This window comes from Fundulus heteroclitus, chromosome 21 (genome assembly GCF_011125445.2).
Source record: "Fundulus heteroclitus isolate FHET01 chromosome 21, MU-UCD_Fhet_4.1, whole genome shotgun sequence".
Lineage (NCBI taxonomy): Eukaryota > Metazoa > Chordata > Actinopteri > Cyprinodontiformes > Fundulidae > Fundulus > Fundulus heteroclitus.
Window position 1 is genome coordinate 15,921,716 of NC_046381.1, and position 16,166 is coordinate 15,937,881.

Here is a 16,166-nt window from a genome sequence, read left to right on the forward strand (position 1 = left end):
TATTTTGAAAATCCATGGCGTCTCCTTTCATCGGGTTTCTTTACCAGCAAATCGTTCAATTTGAACAAACTCTACCAATATGCTGAGAAGAAAGGTCAGCTGTCCAATCAGCATTATGGCAGAAACGTCCTCATGGCTACAAGCAGCATGTGGTCACTGTGTATTTTACAAAAAAACGTCTAATAAAATATTTATTGTAGCTTTATAGCTGAACCACTTTTGACCATGTGTCAAGTTGTGAAAATCCCTCATAAATTGTGCAACTAATTCTCGTTTATTTAACTACATTAATGTTTTTAATATGATCGTTTCACACTTTATTTACAAAAAGCAGTCAAAAAAAAATCTTTGGAGCCCAAAATTGTTGTGACTATCATGCCTACAATAAACATGTGTAAACATTTGTAAATGCATGATCCCAAAGTTGTTTTTTGCTTTGCATTCAGAATAAATGGTGCAAAATCTGCTTTACCTTCAAAGAGTAACTAAATCTCTCAGCGGCCTGGTATCGCTTCCAGTCTTAGAAGTGAAATGGGGTTTCTCAGCGGAGAGGAATCGCAGAGCTCACTCTGCGCAGTCGGCATCCCCCGAGCCTCCGAATGTTTTTTCATAAGAACCTTTAATGGAACCTGCAGAGCCGCAGCCAAGAATATGAAGCCAATTGTTATTACCGCTGGAGGGTCCACATAAAAGCAACCTAAAGCGAGCGGGGCGCGGCGCTCTCTGAGCAGCTGCGTTATCTGTGACAGCTTTGCATGAGGTCCGATTCTTCTTCTTGTCTAAAAACATTTTCTTTATGGAGCCGTGCTTGCTTCACTGTTTTTAAACCTCTTATAGTTTAGAGTTTAAAGCCAGACCATAAAAACAAAAAACACCACCTAAGGGTTTGAATTTTTTGTTTCATTGCTAAGACATCTTGTCAGGATTTTTTTTTTTTCATTTCCCATCTCAATATTGTTTTCCAGTCACAGACAAGCACCAGTTCAAGCCCGAGCCGGTGCTGTACCGTTTCCGATATGACGACGGCACCTACCACCCCAGGAGTGACATGCACGATGTCATAGCCAAGGTGAAGGTCCTGCCTCACAGGAAAAAAGAATCACATTTTACCAAAAACATCTCTGACATGAGACGCCCTGCCTTTTTTGTTTTTCTCAGGGTGTCCGGCTGTTCTGCCGTCTTCACAGCCTTTTCAACCCTGTCATCAGGTACGTGTCCGTTTATTTTTCTGTTCCAACTGGGGAAGGTGTGCCAACAGTATATTGTATTGGGCTTCATGTGTTATAGGTAATTATACTGATAGACGGGGGAAGATTCTTGAGAGTGATTTTATTGAACTTTTTATCTCATCGAGCCTAAAGGTACATCTGAAAGAAATTAGAATGTTGTGGAAAAGTTAAATGCTTTGTGCCACTCATTTCAGAAAGCAAAACTAGTACAATGGATTTATTACACATACAATCAAACATATCAAGCTTATATTGCTTGTATTTGGATGAATATGGCTTACAGATAATGAAAAGCCAAAGTTCAGTGTCTCAGAAAAACTAGAATATTAGAGGTATATTCATTTCTGTACGCAATACTGCAATGTTGGTCCTTTTGCATGAATTACTGCATCAGTGCGGCGTGATATGGAGCCGATCAGCCTGTGGTTCTGCTGAGATGTTCAGGAAGCCCAGATTGCTTTGATAGGAGCCTTCAGGTCATCTGCATTATTGGGTTTGGTGTCTCTCATCTGCCTCTTGACAATACTCCACAGATTCTCTGTGGGGTTCAGGTCAGGGAAGTTTGCTGGCCAATCAAGAACAGGAACACCATGGTCATTGAAACAGCTTTTGGTACCTTTGCCAGTGTGGGGAAGTGCCAAGTCCTGCTGGAAAACAAAATCAGCGTCTCCATACAGCTGCTTTGCAGAGGGAAGCATGAATTTGATTGTTAGCATGAATCCAGCTGTTCTCCTCAGAGTTTTTTTAGAACGCAACAAACAGCATCGTGACGACAAAGGTCCGGAGTAAAGTAGTGAAAACAAGTGGCGTTAGGCTACTAACAATATCCCAAACTTTGGACATCTTGCACTTTTCAAACAATGTGGCAAAATATGGTTTCACACCTAAACTGGCCAGCCAGGCAAGGAAAGCATTAATCAGTGAAGCAGTGAAGAGAGCCTTGGAAAGTCTGAGGGAGCTGCAGAGAACCACAGTCACCAATCTGCCCTGTAGAGAGAAAAGGTGAGAAGAAAACCAGTGTTAAAAGAAAGTTAAAAGACGTCATTGCACCAAACCATGGAGGGGGCACAGAAAACCTTTGGAAAAAAGTTGCTGCGTGTGGCTGAAGACTTACACTGCCAAAAGCCTTAAAACACCATCCGCATGGTGAAACCTGGTGGTAGAGGTAAAACTCTGTTTAATTACCTGCTTCAGTAAGACAGGGAAGCTGGTTCAGAGTAGATGTGTAAGTGGGCGGAGCTAAATACAGGACAATCCTGTTAGAAATCCAGGTAAAGTCTAAAAAAGCAATCACAGCAGTGCAGGTTCGTTTCCCAGCAGATTGACGCTAAGCAGAGCCAGAGCCACAGTGACTTAATTAAATTAAATCAGATGTATGTGTCAGAATGGCACAGTCAAAGCCCAGACCTAACTTCAAACCACTCTCTGGGTCAGGACTCTTAAACTTTATAGGTTCATAGATTCTCTCCATGCAACCTGACTGAGCTTGAGCTATGTTGCAGACAAGAATGCACAAGAAGTTTGTTAGCTTTTAGGTGCACAAAGCTCGCAGCGACCCAGGGAGGGTTTCACACAATGCACGGCGCGCCTTTTCAGATTTTTACTTGTAAAGAATTTTAATACTCGTGTACCCTTTCCCTCCCACTTTACAGTTATCCACTGGTTTGTGGTTATGACGTTATAAAGTGTAAAAACATTCATGAGCTATGAAGAAGGCAGTGTATAGTAGATAATGTTGCTAATTTTTCAACTTTATGTTTGGATAATTAGGAAATACAAAACTATATACGGAAGTATTTTGCAACAAGTAAACCCTGGCTGAAACAAAAAGCAACCTCACCAGCCACAGCCTAGTTTGCTGTTTATGCCGATTTTTAATGGGGCCTGAAGAAAAGCTTTCATTTCGCGGCTGCAAAACGGCACCACAGCCGGAGGGGCCGTGCCTATTCCACATGCCCGCTCGGCGCTTTTTGCACAGTTGTTTGCGACCCCAAGCGCTTTAAGAGTGCGACATTTGTGTGCCAGATTTCTTGACGTGGCATTTGAGGTGTTTGTGTCGCTCGCCAGATGATCTGCGCTGTGCGCTCTGGCTGAAAGCTCAGCACAATGCACCACAGGGCCTGAGAACGCCTGAGCTTAATTGGACAGTCCAGCCTCTGCTTAATTGCGTGGAATTTCCTGGCAGAGCAAGAGAGAGACGAGTCAAAACGGGGGAGAGGATAAACTACTCAGCAGCCCCCGACATATGCGGCCTCCTCCCTGCAGCTCTGCTCCGTCCTCTCATCTTATCAGCAGCTCCTCTCTAGACCAATACAGTGTACACACTTAAACACTACAGAGGTGATTGGAAGAGCCCTTTAATCTACACTCTGTGGGGTGAGGGGGGGTGAGACTTAGACAAATACATCAAAGGTCCGTCACAAATCATCTTCAGATAGTTTCCAAAAACTGATGTCTGAGTTTCTATATGGGGCTCATGAGTCATCCAGAAGCTTAATAGCTATTAATGTACACCAGTTCCAGAATAAAAAATGAGCTGGTATATTGTTCTCCGGTAATTTATCAGGCCTGAGCAGTTGATTAAAGCTTGAACTTTCGGCTTCCTGAGGATGATGTATCGCGTTGCTTGCTTTGGAAAGACGGCTACATACATCCCCTGCTCAAAAACGGTCAAAGCAAACTTTCCCCACCTTCAGACGGCAAGTTAAAACCATCTTATTTGACCTTTCACTCCTTAAATCGGCTGTTTCCGTGACCTGGATGCGTGGCTACCAACCGGGGACCCTCCTTATCTTAACCCCCCCCCTGCCTTTTTTTCTTTTTTCTCTCTGGCAGCCTTACATCTCTCCAGCTGCATAAACTCCCAGCCTTCCGGTCCTGGTTTCCCTTTCAAGACAGAGATGCAGAAGCGTCTTTATCTGGTCAAAACGGGTTGTTTTGCATGGGCATTTCTGCTTGTTGGAGACAGAGCGTCCTCCCCCTCGTACCCCTCCCTCGCCTCGCAATCTGAGCAGCACCAGCTGAGACGGGGCTTAAACTTGGCCCCACAAGCCTTGTTTTAGCTGTCTGGGCGACGTGAGATTGAAGCGTGTGTCTATGTGTGGCATTGTGAGCGCGTCGGGGTGATGGTTTGCTTGCGGCGGAGGGGGGGGGGGGGGGGGGGCGCAAGTCGCGGCAGTTCAGGACTTTCCCGGCCCTGCGGCTCTGCCCCCAGATTGCGTGTCCCCCCGGGACGCCGCAGCATTCATGGGAAAGTCACGGTTCCATTTCAAACAGCATTCCCGGGGTCTGGCAGAGTGCAGCCCAGTGCATAAAGTCGAGAACAGCAACGCCATGCCAGCTTCTAACCGAGGAATGCTGTTTTGCTGTCAACAAACCCAAAGAACTTACTTAGATAAATGACACAACTGCAAGCACTTAAAAAGTAGCCGCACCTTGCTGACAGCAGGAATTATGAGTCCGCCTTTTGGCATTGTGTTTAAATAGACCAAGCAATTACTCCCCTGCACGTTCTCCTGTCTCAGATCGTTATAGTAAAAGCAAACGGCAACAACAGCAATCCAGAGAATCTCTTTATAATCCTGCCATTGAAAATGTCTGCTTTTGTTCCTATCCAGGGATAAGGACTATCATTTACGGACCTACAAGTCAGTGGTCATGGCTAACAAGCTCATAGACTGGGTTATAGCACAGGTAAGCTGCATCATCTACAGTGCCTTGCAAAAGTATTCACACCCCTGAGACCTTTTTGTCACGTTACAGCCACCAAATTATCTGCATTTTCTCAGGCTTTTGTGAGATAGACCAACACCAAAAAAGTAAACTTCTACACAGCTTTACCTCTCAACGTGTTTCTTGCTCTTTGCTGTCTGTTTTCTAACAAACCATCACAGAGCTGCTGTGTTTATGCTGAGATTAAACAACTGGTCTTTTTTTTCTACACACTTCAAGTGGTTGCTCTGGATTTTATTTAGGGGTTACAGAGTAAAAGTTTTCTATCTATCTATCTATCTATCTATCTATCTATCTATCTATCTATCTATCTATCTATCTATCTATCTATCTATCTATCTATCTATCTATCTATCTATCTATCTATCTATCTATCTATCTATCTATCTATCTATCTATCTATCTATCTATCTATCTATCTATCTATCTATCTATCTATCTATCTATCTATCTATCTATCTATGAGATGGATGGATGCATACAATGTGTATGTTTAGATATACACACACAAATTGTTCATTGAAAATAAATTGATAACTGATTCTTTTTCTTGCCCAGATTAAAAATTACAGTCAGGCGAAATGACTTTTATGGCTAAAGATTTACCGTTATGATCCTGCGGATCTGATGCTTGTTACCGAATGCTAATCTACAGCGCGACGATTTTCAACCATCTTCTCTGCTTCTTCCGAGCTGATTGGAAGCAGATTTGTTCAAAAAGAGACAGCCAGAAAAAGATGGAAGTGGTTGTTGTCATAACAGGTCGCTCACTTCCAATGTGCTGCTGAGACGAGGGAAGCCACATGAAATCTGAGGCTCTCAGGGGAGCCGAGAGGAAGCGAAGGAAGAAAAGCAGACTTGATTGTATGGCTAAGCTTTATTGACCCTGACAGGAAGTGCTCAGCCTGACAGATTGATGGCTCTGTACAAGATGACAACAAAGAAGCGAAACAAAAGAACATGGTAACCGCAGCAGAATTAAACACAGATATTTCATGATTTCATCTGCCTTCCATTGCAGTTCTGTCTCTGGTTTGTTTCTTTCCTTGCTGTTTTGGGGGGTGGGGATTTGGATTTGGATGAGTGCGACCTGGGCCAGCGGAGTTGCTCACACTTCCTGCAGTGGGACTTCAAGTACGGTCACACTGCACCGTCTAGACATGACTTTGGATGTGTTAAGGTGCTGAGCGGCTCCGCTGGCCTCAGGGTGTTTGGTCAGAGGAACAAAGCAGGAGTGCAAGTGGGCCATTTCAACTGGACCAGCACACAACCTTCTTTGTTCTGTCTTGCTTTCTTTCAGTTGCATCTCTTGCTTGTTTTTTCTATCCAGTGTCCACTCTGTAAGTTTTTTCTTTCATTGTCTTCTGGTGCAGGGGGACTGCAGAACAAGAGAGGAAGCCCTCATCTTGGGGGTAGAGCTGTGCAACAACGGCTTCATGCATCACGGTATGTCGGTCTGGGTCGCTTGGCAGAAACAGCGCTGTTCAGTCAGTCAGACCTCTCCATCATCGACTAAACCGAAGCCGAATGCTAATTTCAGAGACTCTACTGACAGGGCGCCTGGCATTTAGCATCCGGCCCGAAGAACACAGCCATTCTTGTTCTCTTCCCACTGAATCTTTTTGACACAGTACAGAAATAGACTCTCTTTCCAATCCAGTGAATGAATTTGTGTTTGACGGCTCACGGATACCATCGCGCATGTATACAGGCGTATAGCCCAAGCTCTGGGGTAATGGATGGTTCAATTTAGCTCTGAGAACCTCTGCTCTGGGAAATGCAAAATGCACAGTTGCTATGTTTTTTGTTTATGAGCCTCAGGGTTTTTTTTCGAGTCCACACTTCCTCTATGCCAGGGTTGACATCATAAGGGATGCAGTGCAAATGACACCGAGTCTCACCGTAACCCCATGATGTAAGCTGTTCTGAATGCGCACAGGTCAAGCCACACAGTAGAAATTAGCAGCACATCTAAAGAACCCCAGCCATCAAACCTCCGTTTACTTCCGCAGCCTCCAGGGTAATTTCACCATTCGTGCCTACGAGTTATTTGGCCTGACAAAGTAGCCATTAAAACTGCTGCCGACGTATCTGATGTTGAAAGGAAATGAGTGAAGGAATGTCAGAGGGAAGCTCTTTTTTTTTTTTCCGACCCGTTCTCTGGTCTTTTTTTTTTTTATCTCAGAACTGGAGTTCTGGTAGATATGTAGGACTTCAAAATCGATATTTATCTAACAAAGCAGCGATTCCCCCTCTGTCTATCTGTGGGTGTTTCCCAATTTACATGGTTGTATTTGGTTATTGCAGGACTTTGGTTGAGTACCTTTTTTGAGGCTGCTGTCATGCTCTCAGCGAAAAGTTGGATCTCATTGAGCAACCTCTAGTTTAGTTTCCAATATGGCTGCCACATAGAACGTAGGCCAACATAAACTATTTATCTGCTCTTCTGACAGTTTGTTACTGACTCAACCAGTGGCATATATTACGCTGGTAATGTATTTGTGAACATATTAGTGTAAGGTGCCCTAGTAATAAGCACTGCAACAGAAAGGTCCCCCCCAACTTGCATCCAGAGCTCCGTCCCAGCTCTCAGATCAAACCCCTGAGACTGTTTAAAGACATTTTAACTCACCTGCTCACTCATTTATTCACTTATGTTACTCACCTGTTTGCTTACCGGCTTATTGAACCACTTACTTATCACCTAGAGACCCATTTACCTACCATCTTACTTATCTGTTTTCTTTCTTACTAACTTATGAACCTCTTGGCCTTCTTACCTACTTACTTATCTATTTAATTAATTACCTAACTTACTGCCTACTCACCAAGTTATTTACCCATCGGCTTACTTAACCAGTGACTTGTTTACTTAATTGCTCGCTTTCCTACTTACTTATTTACTTACTGGCTTACTTATCTACCTACTTACTCATGTACGGACCTGTTTGCCAACAATGCTTGCTCACCCACTTAAAGTGTTTACGACTAATTAATTACTACACTGTGTCCCCTACTATTTTACGTGGTCAAAGATAGTTGGTGAGAACTGAATGTGATTAACATTTTTCTTTAAAAAAAAAAACAATTTCATATACTTATTTTAAACATTAACTTTCACATTCCCACACCACAAGACATTTTCACGTAATTTGTTTGAAAAGTCGGCCCGTTATATTTTAACACAAATGTGAGACCTGTTTAGGTTAACGTATGTTCTGTGTTTGTATGTGCTGATATTTATTTGGAGCGCTGCCTCTTTCAGTGTTGGAGAAGAGCGAGTTTAAGGACGAGCCTCTGCTCTTCCGTTTCTTTGCTGACGAGGAGATGGAGGGATCCGACACCAAACACAAGCCCATGAAGCACGACCTGAAAATAGTAGAAAATGTCATCGCAAAGTCTCTCCTGGTGAGTTCTTGTCGAGTCAATAACTTCTGGTCGTGTCATATGCTAAGACTCGCTGCAGTTTGCCCGCAACTTGGTCTAAAACTAAAGCCCGGTGAATTCGAATGAAGGGCACAGCTCTCGCTAGGAGACGAAAATAAAAATACAGTAAAAAAAATAAATAAATAAAAAATAAACCCAACAAAAAAACATTTTATACTCTGTCTGTATGCAAGACTAGCATTCCTTACAGAAGAACGAGGAAAATACTACAATATCTGCTATCTATCCAGAGCAATATCTTCTCCTTCTGGTGTGTCTTTGTTCGTGGGTGTATGTTTGTGCTCTGTTGAAGTGTTTTGCTCTGCTGGCTTGGAGATTTGCTGATGCACAACATGTTTTTTTTTTTTCTGTCCAGATAAGGCCAAGTGATGGAAGCTACGGATTTACCCTGGAAGAAAGAAACCGAGTCCCCATCATCAAATGTGTGGAGAAGGGCTCTGCAGCTGAGGTGAGACGAGTAGACGAGTAGAGCATTAGGACCAGCAAAGTTTGAATGAGGGCCCGGATCTGCAGCCGAAGCGACGTTGGGGAGGGAGGGTGGGGGTTGTGTTGCCTTTTTTTTGCTGGACGCCACATGGAGTGTGGCCAGCTGAGCTTGCACCAGAACTGAGAGGTCAGTGTTTACAGCCAGTGGAGGAGGTAACTTTAGATAAAGCAGTCTCTGTAGAGTGAATTTCACTGACTGAAACAAAGGCAGCGCCACACACAGAGGAACAAAAGGCAGGCGGGCTAACTGGGGCATCAGATATGGATGCTTTGTCCAGAAGATTCCTCACCGGGTCCACGGTTGGCTGGAGTCGGAGGGGTTCGCTTTTCAAAAGAAGATTTCGCTGCCCTGATAAAATCTCCTTATTTTTCAGCGTTCATTTTTCAGTGAAAACTAGTGAAAGGACTTAAAAGTGGGTGAGTGCCACAAAAAGAAAACGGGAATAGCAACCAAAGCAGTGAAAACTTTGTGATTTTCAGTTTACCTAAACCAGGGATGGGCAACTTCCATGATAAAGAGGGCCACATTTTTTTCAGCACGACCATTGGAGGGCCACATGACCACGCACTTCAAATAATTGGATATGAAAGACGCTACAAATTATTCTCAATAAGAACAAATTTTAGATGAATTTATATCTGTATGTTTACTGCACCAACATATAACTATTTTCTGCATATAAATGCATTTTAATGTCCTTAAGCAAAAGACAAACCGTTTGCTTAAAAAAAAAAATTGCAAAAAAGGAATTTAAACTCCATATCAATGCATTCAGGAGCATGGGTTATTTCAAATTTACAAAGAAAGAGGCATAAAACGGAACAGAACTTAACTCAAACAATAATGTGTCTATCCAGAAACTGTGTGGGCTTTCTTACAATACTGAATGCTCTATAATTGTATTTATGTTACTTTTTGATTATGCACATCTGTTAGCTTTTTATTCTGAAAAATCTAATGTCCCATGCTCCTGAATGCACCATAGCTTTCTGACGCTCACGAATGCATCACACTGGTCTGTGAACGTGGTGCTGCACGTTTGATCTTCTGCTTAAGACAAAACTTTGCAGTTTCAAAACTCACGTCGGCTCTCACGGTTTATGTTGTGTGTGAATGACAAGAGACCAAAAAAAAATCCCCTATTCATTTTAAATTTAACTTCTTCCTATTTTGTCTGAAAAAATGTGACTTTCTCGTCAAGTTTTCCCTTTATTCCACTGCTAGTGGCCAGGGCTCTTGACTTTCTTCCTCGCTGTTGCAAAGCGGCCCGTGCCCGCTATTGTTTGGGTACGGCCCCCTATCGGTCAAAAGTATAATTACATTTTTTTTATTTATTTATTTATTTTTTTTTAATCATTATTAAATTATTATTGATCTATTCGCGAGTGATGACGAGGGCCGTGTGCGGCCCCCGGGGCCGCCAGTTGCCCTATAAGGAGGCCAGCATCGTTACTGTTTGGAGTCCTCCGAGTTTACCAGACCATTACTTATACAGAACTGCAGATAGGACTTGTATTATAATAGCTTTCCGCTAAGCTAAGATGCTTTAATTCAATTCTGGTGAGAGATTCTTGTTACTGATAATGGGCATCAACGGATTTTACTTGCCTCCACCATCAGAAAGAGACTGAGCAAAAAATGGCCTGCATGGTTGAGCTCCAAGATCAAAACCATTGATGAGCAAAAAGAACATTAAGGCTCATTTCAGTTTTTCCAGAGCACATCTTGATGATTCCCAAGACTTTTATGAATATTTTCTGGACTGATGAGACAAAGGTTTAACTTTTCAGGAGGTCTGTCCCATTACATCGGGCATAAAAGTAACACTGCATTTCAGAAAAAGGGTATCATGCCAACAGTAAAATATGACGGTCTGGGGCTGCTTTGCTGCTGCAGGACCTGGAAGAATTGCTGTGATAAATGGAACTGTGAATTCTGCTGTCTACCAAAATATCCTGAAATAGCAAGTCCGGCCACCTGTTCATGACCTCGAGCTGAAACCGAATTGGGATCTGGAGCAGGACAATAATTCAGCAAGTCCACCTCTGAATGGCCGGCAAAAAAAAAGAAGACTTTGGAGTGGCCAAGTCAAAGTCCCGACCTGATTCCTACTTAGAATCAGGTCTGCTGTGGCATGACTTTAAAAAGGCTGTTCATGCTCAAAAACCTTCCAATGTGGCTGAATTACGACAATTCTATAAAGATGAAAACTCCTCCCCAGCACTGTAAAAGATTTATTGCAACTTATCGCAAACACCTGATTGCAGCTGTTGCTGCTAAGGGCGTCCCAACAAGTTTAGGTTTAGGGGGCAATAACTTTGTCACACAGAGCCATATGGGTTTGGATTTTCTTTTTCCCTTAATAGGAAAAATCTTTATTTAAAAACTACATTCTGTGTTGACTTGTGTTGTTTTTGACTAATGTTTAAATTTGTTTGATGTTAAGAAACACTTGAGTGTGACAAACGTGCAAAAAAGAAAAATCAGGAAGGGAAGGAAACACTTTTTCACACCACTGTATGTGCTCCAAAATGTTGTTTTCAAGCTTTACTGAAGTATGCAGTTTAAAAAAAAAAAAAGCAGCAACAAACAAACAAAACCTTTCAAACCAAAGGACACACTATCAACTGATGAACATGGCGGTAGCGGCATCATGCTGTGGGGCCACATGTGGAAACATAAGAGTGGCCTTCATATTCTGCAACTCCTACTCAAATCAACAGCTTAACGGTGAAAACTGGGCGTTCTCACAGGGTCAGGGATTGGAAACACACATCAAAACTGGTGTGGGATTAGATAAAGCAGGCTAACTTCAATTTTGTGTGTGTTTGTGTGTGTGTTTTCTTTTTATGGTCAAAACACGTGACTAAGCCGCTTTAAATTAACTCCACCAATTATAACTACTGGGAATAAGCCAGAAGTGTCCGGTCCAAGAACCAAATTCCTGTATTTAAACTGAAATTTCCCCTGGGAAAAAAAATTATTTAAATGGATAAATAAAAGACATTACCATCATGATTGTATGTAATCTTCCTACCTGAACCGCAGCTGGTGTGCTGCGTACCAGCACGCTTTTGTTCTGGTGACGGCCATGAGTAATAGTTTAAACCTAATAACTAGAAACCTAAGCCCGAGCGTTTTAAAGTGGGGCTAATATGAAACTATGCACGCTAAATCCCTGGGGTGGCGACCTATTTGTCTGTTTTAAAAATAAAATGGACAGGTAATGGGGAATGCGATCAGTTCCACCTTTTCGCTTGTGAGGTTTCATTTGACCGCTCCAAAGAAAGCACCGACACATCCTGGAAGGTTTAGCCGTTCTACTGGGTGCGCATATTTTTTAAATCTTCAGTCTTGGGCAATAAAATCCATTAGAGGATCCAGCTGCATAATGAATAACAAAGATAAAGAGATTATATGCATTGTTACTTTTCAAAAAATTCTTCTTTTTTTTTTTACTGAAATCTATTTCAGATGGCTGGCCTGGAAGTGGGGAAGAAGCTATTTGCCATCAATGGAGATCTGGTTTTCCTGCGGCCCTTCGCTGAAGTGGAAGTTCTCCTCAGGCAGTGTTTCAACAGCAAGGGACCCCTGCGGGTGCTGGTCAGCACTAAGCCAAGAGAGTAAGGCAGATTCGTGCATGCACTGAACTGTGAAAATCACCTTTGCAGTCGCACGTCTCATCTTGTCTTTTTTTTTTATTTTGTTTTTCTCTGTAGGACTATAAAGATCCCAGACTCTGCAGACGGTTTAGGCTTCCAGATCCGAGGATTTGGCCCCTCTGTGGTCCATGCAGTTGGAAGAGGTAGGAGATATCCGTCTGGCTGCATCAGCAAATGGGTTGCATTTGTTGCCGGTGGCACAGCTGGCAGGCAGCTGCTTCTTCGGTCTTTGGGAAAATGCGTGGCTTGGATGCTGCATGAAACGTCACAATGATTTCCATGCACCTAATCCCTATTTTCCCCCCACCGCATCATTTTCTCTGTAGGGTTTACAGAGGGCTCGCCATTCATCAGAATCCTCCTCTACCCGTGCTCTTGCCTAATAGAGCTTGTGTAGAAGCGCCGCTATCAGAGGTGGAACAAAATGGGCTCCAATCAAAAAACAATCCATAGCCTTGTCTGGCTCTCCTCGGGGGAATTGAATCTTGTTTTCTTTTTTTTTCTTTTTTTTTTCCTAAAGCAATCTAAATGGGCCGGGAGGGTTGAAGAGTGCAGGGTATGCACTTGCATGTGGATTGTGTCTGTTGACTTCATGCCGCTGTTTCCTGGGAACCTGCTGCGTGTTTAAGTAGGCGCGCTGAGCTCAAAGTGTAGGAGGTGTTTAATCCCTCTGCTTTTCACCACACCTCCTGTTCCCTGGTGGCCGGGGTCCGCGGGAACAGGTAATACCAATTAGGAGACCTGCCTGACACCGGGTGTGCCAAGAACTATTGATTATTGGGTCATATCATCCATGAGCTTTGGTTGCTGATGCTTTTTTTCTTTTTTTTTTTCTTTTTTTTTTTGAGGGGGGATGTGTGAACAAAGAAATTGGTGTCCATTTTAGCTGACACTACAAACTAAGAGGATGCCCGAGAATCTGTAGTAAAAAGAGAACAACCAAGAAGTAGAATTTCTGCATTTGCATCAAGACCAGCACCGTTGTCATCGATCTGTTGACTATTTGCTACTTTTGAACTACAGTTCCACAATAGATTGAATCACAGTTGTCATTGCATCAAGTCACAGATGGCAGCTGATGCAAACCTTTTTAAGCATATAAGAAAATGCATCTTAACAGTTTAAATTTTCAAATAAGCAGAGAAAGGATTAGAACTTGTTGACATCAAGATATGCATCCCAAGCTCAGTGGTGCCACTTCCTCCACCAACTTATATACGAGGACTGGATTATAAAGTTCTTGTATAATTTTAGGTGTAGGTGCCACCCCGGAAATATTAGTGTCCCCTTTATCTGCCAACTTCTTCTAAAACCTTCTGGAGGTGCCTCTGTTTGAGATTCTAAAAGACAAATAAAACTATTGGATTGAATATTTAGCATCTCCTTTGCTTCCTCTTATTGCTTTTAACCTCAAAGTTCCCCTGTGATCTGAATTCTGACCTTCAGAGAGGCCTACATCTACTTTAGATAAACGGCTTCCCTCCTCTGGACCCGCAACTCTCCTTCACACGCCCCCTGCAAACGCTTAAAACAGGAAATAAAGATGTAAATACAAAGCCAAAGAATGTTGACTGCTACAGTTTTGTGTTCAGGATGTAGACAATGTTCTTGACCTTTATTCTCCCACCCCCCACCCCCCCACCCGCCGACAGGAACTGTGGCAGCCACCGCCGGTCTTCACCCTGGCCAGTGCATCATCAAGGTAAATGGCATCAACGTGAGCAAGGAGAGCCACGCCAGTGTCATCGCTCATGTCACCGCGTGCAGGAAGTACCGACGACCATCGCAGGTGAGGCGTCGGGGGGGGGTTGGGGCATTACAGGCGAAAGGGGATTGAGTACAGTATAAATCCATCTGGACACTTGCATTCATCAAAAGCTTCTCCTTTTGGCATAGTTCTACTCCTTTTCAATGACCGTCATTTATAAAACGTGTCGGATCAAGTAAGCGAAACTAACAAAATAAAAGACGAAGTCTGGGAAGGAAAACACTTTTCAGCGCCCTCTACTCTCACAACCATGGTTAAGGACGTGTTAAAAATAAAATCGAATAAAATCATAAAATAAATCAAAATCTTGATTGCGGAAAATGTTGTTATTTATAATTATTTGTTGAAAGTCATGCAGCAATTATTGGCACCACTAAGAATTCCTATAAAATGAATTTAACTATTTCTTTTACAGGGAGTGATTTATAATTTCCATGAATTAAGTTGTCTAATAACTTTTATTTAGGAACTCCTGAATTCTTCTTAACATGGAGTATTAATGTGCCATGAAAAGGGTTCATTTGCTTTTGCCACTCTTCAGAACGGGTGTGGCAAGTTAACATCCCTTTAAATTAAAAGAGATGGATACGAGGGACTCGCCCAAATTAGCCACTGTTTACGATCAGCAACAAATAAAAAGTTGAAGTTGCACCAATGAGGGACATCTCAGGGTTAGCAGGTCTACGTGAAAGCCTCTATGTCACAAACGTTGAGTGTGTGGAGTTTGTTAAACTCTAGGCTAAGATTTTCTTAGGAACAATTATTTTATTTATTGTTCTCATCCAATCATTGTCCTTAATTTAAAGGCAGGGTAAAGGTTTTCTCACATTTTCAGTGAGACTGCACTACAGAAACATGATATACATTTCTTTTAAGGGTTTTATATCAATAAGTGTGAAGCTGTGTGTCATTTTGTGTAGTTGGGTTTGATTTTTATGCTCTTGTTTTACTTACAGTTTTCTTCCTCTGAACGATTGCTTGCTGGTGGTGACATTTCGAACTATAAGCTGATCGATTGGCTTGTTTTGTTATGGATTGGTGGCAGGGGAAACATGCGAGGCTGCAGCGGGCAACGGAGAACCAGAGAAAATGGAAACAAGCAGTGTTATAAGCACAGCAGCCTCTTAGCTCCCGTTTTACCTTTTTCTTTTTTCTTTTTGTAACTCCTTTTCTGTTTCTCAAGGGTCATTACACAGAAATAATAGTGTTTTTTTGGCTCCTGCAGAGCTGACCTCTGGCTCATAGTGAAAGAAGACTGGTGGACTGCCGAGTGAGGCGGTAAAAGATCTGGAAATGACTGGAGAAAGGGGGTACACATGAGGCTTTTTTTTATTTTTAAGTTATTCTGGGAAAGTGGTTGAAAGCAGACCAGAGTAGGAGGAGAGACCACCTGTTAAAGGTGGGAACGGGTGAAAATAGTAACCCCATGGGTGTGTGTATCATGTCAGCTAGCATAATGTATCATTACAATGGAGCTCTGTCGGGATTCTGAGCTTAATGATGCACTACAGCAGGAGATCTGGTTTATATCTCGAGTGGACACAGAGGAACTGCCTTCTCCCTCGTCTTCTGCATTTTTCTGTGTGCGTGATGAAGGGTTAGATGCGTGAAGACCGGAGAGCGGGCACAGTGTGTAGCCTTGGCATAAAACGCAGTGTTGGGTTGGGTGTGGAAAACCTACGCGCCTGTGAGGCATGCTAGAATGGCTTGATTAGATTGGCATGAGTTTGTTTTTGCGTCCTTGCCGAGCGCCGTGTTTCCATATGTTTGTAAAGGCTTTCTGTTGTTTGCTCTGCCAACCCAACTGTGACAGTGAACAACATGCAGATAGGGCCGAAAGT

The 16,166-nt window shown here is 42.8% G+C and overlaps 1 protein-coding gene across 2 annotated transcripts in view; it reads left to right on the forward strand.

Moving 5' to 3' along the window:
• prex2 (phosphatidylinositol-3,4,5-trisphosphate-dependent Rac exchange factor 2) overlaps positions 1-16,166 on the forward strand; it is a 128,052-nt gene that overhangs the window by 53,107 nt on the left and 58,779 nt on the right. For both annotated transcript variants that reach the window (XM_036125396.1, XM_036125395.1), the window contains 9 exons: positions 966-1,069; positions 1,159-1,208; positions 4,847-4,922; positions 6,335-6,407; positions 8,227-8,369; positions 8,764-8,856; positions 12,370-12,518; positions 12,615-12,700; positions 14,210-14,346. In XM_036125396.1, coding sequence (XP_035981289.1) covers positions 966-1,069; positions 1,159-1,208; positions 4,847-4,922; positions 6,335-6,407; positions 8,227-8,369; positions 8,764-8,856; positions 12,370-12,518; positions 12,615-12,700; positions 14,210-14,346 — 911 coding nt within the window. The remainder of the gene's footprint in view (positions 1-965; positions 1,070-1,158; positions 1,209-4,846; positions 4,923-6,334; positions 6,408-8,226; positions 8,370-8,763; positions 8,857-12,369; positions 12,519-12,614; positions 12,701-14,209; positions 14,347-16,166) is intronic.